This window comes from Pterocles gutturalis, unplaced genomic scaffold (genome assembly GCF_000699245.1).
Source record: "Pterocles gutturalis isolate BGI_N339 unplaced genomic scaffold, ASM69924v1 scaffold32336, whole genome shotgun sequence".
Classification (NCBI taxonomy): domain Eukaryota; kingdom Metazoa; phylum Chordata; class Aves; order Pterocliformes; family Pteroclidae; genus Pterocles; species Pterocles gutturalis.
Window position 1 is genome coordinate 3,627 of NW_010101461.1, and position 7,499 is coordinate 11,125.

At 58.1% G+C, this 7,499-nt stretch overlaps 1 protein-coding gene across 1 annotated transcript; it reads right to left on the bottom strand.

Moving 5' to 3' along the window:
- Positions 1 to 513: 513 nt before the first annotated feature.
- On the bottom strand, positions 514 to 7,233 carry VIPR1 (vasoactive intestinal peptide receptor 1; the record flags this gene model as incomplete). Its single annotated transcript, XM_010083560.1, has 12 exons — positions 514 to 606; positions 1,151 to 1,192; positions 1,494 to 1,623; positions 1,863 to 1,954; positions 2,063 to 2,129; positions 2,397 to 2,457; positions 2,931 to 3,090; positions 3,706 to 3,838; positions 4,300 to 4,397; positions 4,613 to 4,722; positions 5,639 to 5,746; positions 7,119 to 7,233. Coding segments are annotated over 12 exons (1,209 nt in total), but the record flags the coding sequence as incomplete, so codon positions are not given.
- Positions 7,234 to 7,499: the final 266 nt, after the last annotated feature.

Consider the following 7,499-nt stretch of genomic DNA (forward strand, 5'->3'; position numbering starts at 1 on the left):
AGGACCTGAGTCGTGAAACCATCAGGGGTCTCATGCAGAGAGCTGTCAGTCTCTGTCTCTGTATTTGCTTCTCCCACCCCTGGAATGGCTCCTGGGGCTGTGTCTCAGCATCTTCCCAGAAGGGAAATGATTTTGTAAACCAAGGAAGGAGGGGGAAAAAAACCCCTCAGTGTTGGGGCCGCTTCAGTTTTAATCCCAGTGCCATACGAAAAATGCCAGATGTCCTCTGTGAAACGATATTTGTGTTTCATACCCAGTCCAGGGGCAGAAAAGATGGAGAAGCTCTTTTCCCTTCGCCTAAAACACCGACCAAACCACACGGGGAGCTTTGAGCAGGTGAGACACCATCATGGATGCATGAGAGCCACCAGCACCCGACCAGGCAGCATCCCAACCCTCCAAGGATGCCAGACCCAGAACCTACAGAATCCTTTTTAGGGTGTTTCTGGGACCGCGGAGCTGCACCATCACCACTGTCCTCAGGGCGGTATTTCCCCCCAAACGCCATCCGCATCACGCTGTGAAGTCTTGGGTTGCCAGGTTGAAGACATTGCTCTCCATGGATGACTGCCACTTGCCCCAGTTCCTCTTGATCTCAGCCTGGACCTGAATCGACACCATGGACCGGTGGTAGCACTCAGCGGCACCCGGCCAAGGGGTGGGAGCTGCACCTGGGGCTCGACAAGGGATTTGGGGTGGAAGAGGGCGAGGATGAAATTTAGGAAGAAATTTTTCACTGTGCGGGTGGTGAGGCAGTGGCCCAGGGTGCCCAGAGAAGCTGTGGATGCCCCATCCCTGGAGGGGTTCAAGGCCAGGCTGGATGAGGCTTTGGGCAACCTGGGCTAGTGGGAGGTGTCCCTGCCCATGGCAGGGGGTGGCACTGGGTGGGCTTTAAGGTCCCTTCCCACCCAAACCATTCTGGGATTCTGTGACCCCCATGCATGTCTGCATGCCCGTGTGTGCATCCATGCACGGTTGTGTGCATGCAACACCCATCAGGGTGCACCCGCAGGGGTGTCTGTGTGCCCGCTGGTGCAGACACGTGTGGTTGTGTGCATGCTGTGCCCATTGGGGTGCAGCCTTGGGGGGTCTGCATGGCCACGTGCGTGGCTATGGTGCCCAGGGGCTTGGTTTTTGGGGGGACACGCACCTCTCCATTCAGGAAGCAGTACAGCAGAGCCACCAGGAACCCCTGCAAAGGACAGGAAGCATCTGATGAAAGGGGCTGGACCCCTCTGTTAATCTGCTGCCTCCCTCCAGCATCCTCCTACCCCTCCTACCCCATCCCAGGGCAGTAGGGGATGGGATCAGTTATTCACCAAACCCCAACCCTTGTGGTTTGTCCCTGGCATTTGAGGGGTGCCTGAGACACAGTCCTCTCCCAAAAGAGTGCAAAGCCCCAGCAGCACATCCCAGGGTCTCCTGGTGTGATGCTGGGATGGGACAGGATGGGGACATGGGGGTTTTGCTGACCCATCTCCCCCAGTCTATACCTGGTAGGAGCCAAGGACCAGCTCAAAGTACAGCCGGGCATCCACGCCGATGTGCTCGGGGAAGAGCGCGAACACCACGTAGTGTACCCCGAAGAGAGGGATGAGGAGCAGCGTGGACTTTGTCAGCCTCCTGCGGAGAGCGGCGGCATGAGCGGGGGCCTGGGTGCAGGCAATGCTCCTGCTGCCCTGCAAGGAAAGCCCTTCCCAAGAGCTTGGTCTTAACCCAAAACAGGTTTTCCATGAAAGGCAGGTGTTGGAGGCTCCAAGGATGGTCTTCCTCTGTGCTCTGCCAGGGAAGGGTCCCTGCTGCCCTGGGTCCCCCCAAAAACCAGGGTGAGAGGAGCACCCCTCACCCAAGCCAGCCCTTACATGTACTGCTGCTTGTAGTTTTTGCTGATGTCCGGGGACCGGATCTTCTGTGCTAACATCCTGGTGACATTGAGGAAGATGAGGAAGTTCACCTGCCATGGGAAGCTGTGTCTCAGGCTCTGCACAGACCCCTGGCTGGGTCCCCCTGTCCATAGGGGACCCGCAGCTCTGGGGCTGGGATGCCCAGGGGACATACTCACAAATATGGCCAGGAGGATGGGAGCCTTGATCACCCACCAGTAGAGACTGGTGTAGTCATCCCAGCACCTATGGGAGAGGAGAAAGGGCTCTGCCACCCACTGGCACCCGTTTAGCTCAGGTGTCATCCTTCCCCCCTCCCCAGCCCCCTGCCCCATTGGTACAGCACCTCTTGCAATGGGACCCCACTGTAGCAGGGGACCCCCCAAAAATAGAAACAGCATTAAAATAAATCACTGCCCCAGTTCTCCTCTCCTGAGCCTCCCATGCAGGAGGTTCAGCCCCCAGGCCTTGTGTGGGGGGCACGTGAGGAAGAAGAAGGGTGGTTGCTCTTACCCGTGGTTGTCGTACCACAGCCTGGCGACCACCCACATGCAGACCGTAAGCATGGGGACACCTGCAAGGACAGGACCCACGCAGGGATGTGGAGTCATCCCAGGGCTCTGGGGAGCCCCTGTGCCTTCCCTCCATCCCTTGTCCCCAAAACCACATGTTTAGGTCAGGTCTGGGACCCTGGAGGTGGCAGGAAGGTGACAGCCTTTCTCCAGGTTTTAAAAGGAGATGGTGCCCACTGGTGGTGACACGTCCACCTGTGTGTCACCTCCTGGCTACCCTCCAGCCCTTCTTGGTGCTCTTACATTTAACCTGGGCACTCGGGATGGGCGTTTCCAGATGCATGTGGGTGCCCCACCAAGCACGAGGCCGTGCAGAGAGGTGCTGGAGTAGGGGAGAGCAGCCATGGGGACCACGGTGCCCGTGAACTTCTGGCCAGGTTGGTCTCAGAGCAGGCAATCCCCGAAAGTGGTGCCTACCCCTCGTCTGTGTCAATGGGTCCTTGCTGGAGGGGTTGGTGTGCCAGGGGGGCCCTGCACTCCCCCCAGCCGATGAGGATGTACCACCAGCTGTACCTCTTGTCGGAGGTGAAGGTGAGCAGCAGCAGGGTCTGCAGGTACATGCCCTCCACCAGCAGCCAGTAGAAGTTGGCCAGGACCGAGTACTGGAAGAAGGCGATGGCTGCTTTGCAGTTCACCTGCGAAGATGAGGAGGAGGAGAAAGGCTCAGGAGTGCCGGCTGGGGTCAGACCCGGTCCTGGGGACACAGGAGATGGTCAGCCCCCAAATCCATCTCATCAAGGAGACCCGTGATGGTCTTTCAGTGCAGCTCCAGGGATGTTGCATGTCACCGGCGCGACGTGGGCAGGTGACCGCAGGCTGGTGTGGTCGGACCTTTAGAAACCTGTGTCTGGGGCAGCCACAGCATTGCATGCAGGGGGTTCTGTTTCTACTGACAACCCCAAATCTGCACATCCTGAGGTTGTCCTGGGTTCAGCTGGGATAGGGTTAATTTTCCCAGAAGCTGGGAGATGGGCACAGCCAAGGGGATATTCCATACTGTGCTGAGGGACTGGGATATGAGGGGAAGCTAGTTAGGAGAGGGAGACCAGGGAGAGCTTTGAGGGCAGACAGAGCCCAGAGATGCTCTCATCACCTTCCTGAAGCCCACCCAAGCCAGCCTTTCCTCCCCAGGTTCCCAGCCTTTCTCTTGCTCCTCTTTCCAGTGCTAAACCCACTGCCCGTGCAGCCAAACCGCTCCGGATCAGCACATGATGCCCGGTCCCGCACCATGCCGGGGCTCAGCATCTCACCGTCGACATCGTGCAGTGATCGACAGACTCATCCGAGAAGAGGACGGCGTCCTTGATGAACACGGCAGCCCCACGCAGGATGAAGGAGGTGAAGAAGTGGATGTGGATGGAGTTCCTGGTGCAATGCAGCTTCCTACGGGAGGAGGAGATGTGCCGTGCCCAGGGAGGAGCAGAGAGGGCAGGTGGGCAGAGCAGCTTCTCCTTCGGGAGCCACCTCCCTGGCTGGACCCCCATGTGCGGGTGGAGGTTGAGCACAAAGCCCTGGAGAAGGTTTTCCTGCTCTGAAATCATGGAGGATGGGGTTGTGCCATGCTCGAGGCTGCTGCCTGGGGACGAGGTGTGCTGGGGAACATCCTCCAGCCAGCTCTGGAGAGCAGAACTCTGCAGCACAGCCAGGGCTGCAAAAACAAAGCTTGACAGGGCAACCTGAGGGTTGGAAGTCTGTGTGGAAAGGACAATGCTGCAGTTTGTCTCATGCCTCCCTGGTTATCCACGGTGGCAGGGATGGAGCCTGGCTGCTCCAGGAGGGGACAGACCAAGGGCAGCCACCTCCTGCCGATGATTTACCGCAGGGCAGCCAGCGCCGAGCCCTACCTGAAGCAGGAGAAGATGCTGATGGCCAGGAACAGGGCTGCCAGGGACGTGGAGTAGCCGCAGGTGTAAAGCACCTTCATGGTGACAAAATAGCCTCTCTGGAAGGGAAAACACCAGTAGAGAGATGCAGCCTGGGCTGGGAGGTGCTGGTCTGTGATGGGCAGGGAGGTGCCAGGGGGATGCCCCAGCCCCTAGGCTTGGACCCTCGGGGCAGCCCAGCAACAAGGATGAGGCCAAGGAGATATCCTCAAGAGCCCCTCCATGTTTTTCATCAGGGGCACCCTGCTGCACAGCCCCCCGGGGACTCGCTTGCCTTGGCTTCAGTGTCGTTACTGGTGCCGATGGCCTCCAGCTCGCAGGCGTTGTAGTAGGGGGGGCTGGGGAAGCTCCATCCCGCCTCGGTGCAATTCCTCCAGATCAGTGCTGCAGCGAGAAGAAGGGACCTCACAAGAGCCACAGGCATCGCCACTGCATCAGCACACCCAAAATGTCCAGCCTGGGGATGGTACCCTGTTCCCCGGGAGGGAGTCTAAATCCCAGCACCAGCATCCCAGCTGTGACAGTGGCACGGTACCCAGCTGGCCCGGCTGCCCCATCCCTCCCGTCCGATCGCATCTCTGCCCTCCAGTGCTGTGCCTTAGGGCAGGATATGAAAGCAAGCATGAATCCCCATGGTGGGAGGGAATTAAGGCTAAAAAAGGGTGTTTTTTTGTCCTTCATCAAGCCTCTCCTGAGCTGTTTCTGCCCTAAAGCAAGGATTTACCAACCCTCCATCGCCTTTTCCATTACACCCAGCCCAGGAAGCGCTCTGATGCCGTGGGGACAGTCAGATGCCGTGGGGGGAAGTTGGATGCTTGCCTTCACATGCCACTGTCTCTGAGACAGATGGAGGCAGCGGCTCCCCCAGCAGCGGTGCCTGCCCCGGGAGAGCACCTGGCCTTGAAATAATCATGATCTTACGCTGCATTTTTCATCTGTGTGGCTTAGAGTGGCACTGGGCAGGTCAGGAGCATTAGGCTGGTGTGTGGATGGGGCAAGGAGGGTGCTGACCAGCTAGGGGACTGTGCCGGTGTCACCCAGTTGGAGGATGAGGTCCCCAAGTGCTCTACCCATGGGGGAAAGCATCCTCCTGCTTGGTGCTGGGTGATGAAAGAGCTTGGGGACTTTCCTGGTGTGGCACCACCCTAAGTCCCTGCTTGGATTGCAATACATGCCGAGCTTTTGGATGGGGCAGGAGCTGTGGGACCAGAGGGGAAGGTCCCAGGCAGGGAGGGGTGGGTGCAGCCCAGCCCTTGGTCCCCAGGGATGAGTGATCCCGGCTGGATTCAGAGCACTGCACCTTTGGATTTCTTGAAGACATGGAGGATGTCGGGGCAGGCGACAGCTTGGGACTGGCCGACAGGGACAGCCGACCAGCAGCTCACTCCATCCCACTCGGTCAGGCAGCCTGGGGAGGGACAGGAGGGTTAGTGCTGCTGGGAAGGGACGTGCTGGGGACACACACGCAGCCCCCCGGCCCCCAGGCACGGCTGTAACGGGAGAGCGGAGGGCGGGCAGCCGTCACCCGATCGGGGGCCATGCCGTACCCCCTCAGGAATTAGGAGCATCCCGGCTCCAGTTCTGGGAACGACCTCCCCCAGCGCTGAGCTCTCCTTTTGCCCTGCGGTGAGATGGGACCTGGTATTTCCTGGGGCTGCATCAGACCCAGAGCTCCTGCGGGGACACCCTGGGAAACGAGGGTGTGGGAAGGGTGGGGACTTTCCTGGTGGCATCTGAAATACTGCAGGTTTCTGCTGGATTTCTGCACCCAGCAGCCACGGTGGCTCAGCTCGGGATGTCTCTCCAGCCCGGAGGAGGGGGACAGGAGAAAGCACTGCAGGACTTGCCGGAGAGCAATTAGCTTGAACATGTTTTACTTCTCTCTCTAGCACTAAGTTAATCTTTAAATGACTCTAATTGCCTTGGAAACGAGCACGGCCAAGTGGATGCAGGACCTTGAAGAATTAGTGCTGCAGCACAACAGGATGAGACACAGACATCACCCTTCCAGGACAGCTCTCCTCCTCGCACATGTACATTATTAACCTTGTACATATACATTATTAACCTGCTGCCACATCTATTCCCAGCCTGGGAATGTGGACTCAGACACGTCTAATTAGTTTTCTCTGATTTCAGCAAAGCGGTCTGGAGGTACCTGGCCAGGCTTGGAGGGATTTACAGGGCTGGCATTACAATGCCAACGGATGTCTTAATTTTTGCTCTGGAGGACAGGTAAACCCAGCACAGCTACTGGGACTGTTGCTGAGAGCAGTTGCTTCATTTCTTGGGGTCTGAGCAAAATATCTGGGTGTGTCTGTACAGCAGAGCCTTCCTGCTGTATAATATATCTCTTGGTGTATGGACAAGCTCCTCTTCTTGAGCTCTGATGCCCAGGGCTCTGCATCGCCCCAGAGCATCAGCACAGGGAGGATGGGAACGGGGCAGGAGGCTCTGCTTGGGGCATGGACCACACTGTCACTGCCAGATGCCACGAATATGAGGGACTCAGCCCCTGCAGTTGTTTGCATCCCTCAGCCCATCACACCCCATCTCTGCCCCCCTCTCCCCCTGCAGCAGCATTTTTTGGGGCTCTCCAAGGATGCTGCTTAGCCTTCACCTGGGCGCTGCTCTTCATTTTCCTGAAGATATCCGCTTTTCTGCATTCACAGAGTGCCCTGCAACCCCAGACCATGGATCTTCCTCCAAAAAGACCCTCAGCAAACCCTCCCCATCCTCCCTGGGGAATGAGCCCCACCACGGCAGCAGCTCGCCCTCACCTTGCTGCCCGGGGGACGCCGGCATTTGGCTTTCACTCCTGATCCTCTCCAGACATTCTGCTTCTTTCTCTTGGAAATAGAGGACGGCGGAGCAGTCGGGATGTGTCGCTCGCACCTTGGGAGAGGGGAAAGGGCAGGCAGTGGGATGCCAAAGACCAGAGCAGGCAGGGACCCGGTCAATATTCACTGTTTCTGCTGCAGCCAGCTGCAGGAGAGCCTACCTACCTAACCATGCTTTTGGGCCCTGACATTTCCTTAGCTTTCTACTGTTTGCCTTGTAAACACCATAAAGAACCATTGCAATTATTCCTAATTCCCTCCGAAAGCAGCGTCTGATGCTTTAGGGCACCGCTCCGCCAAGGCGCCAGCTCCACGCAGAGG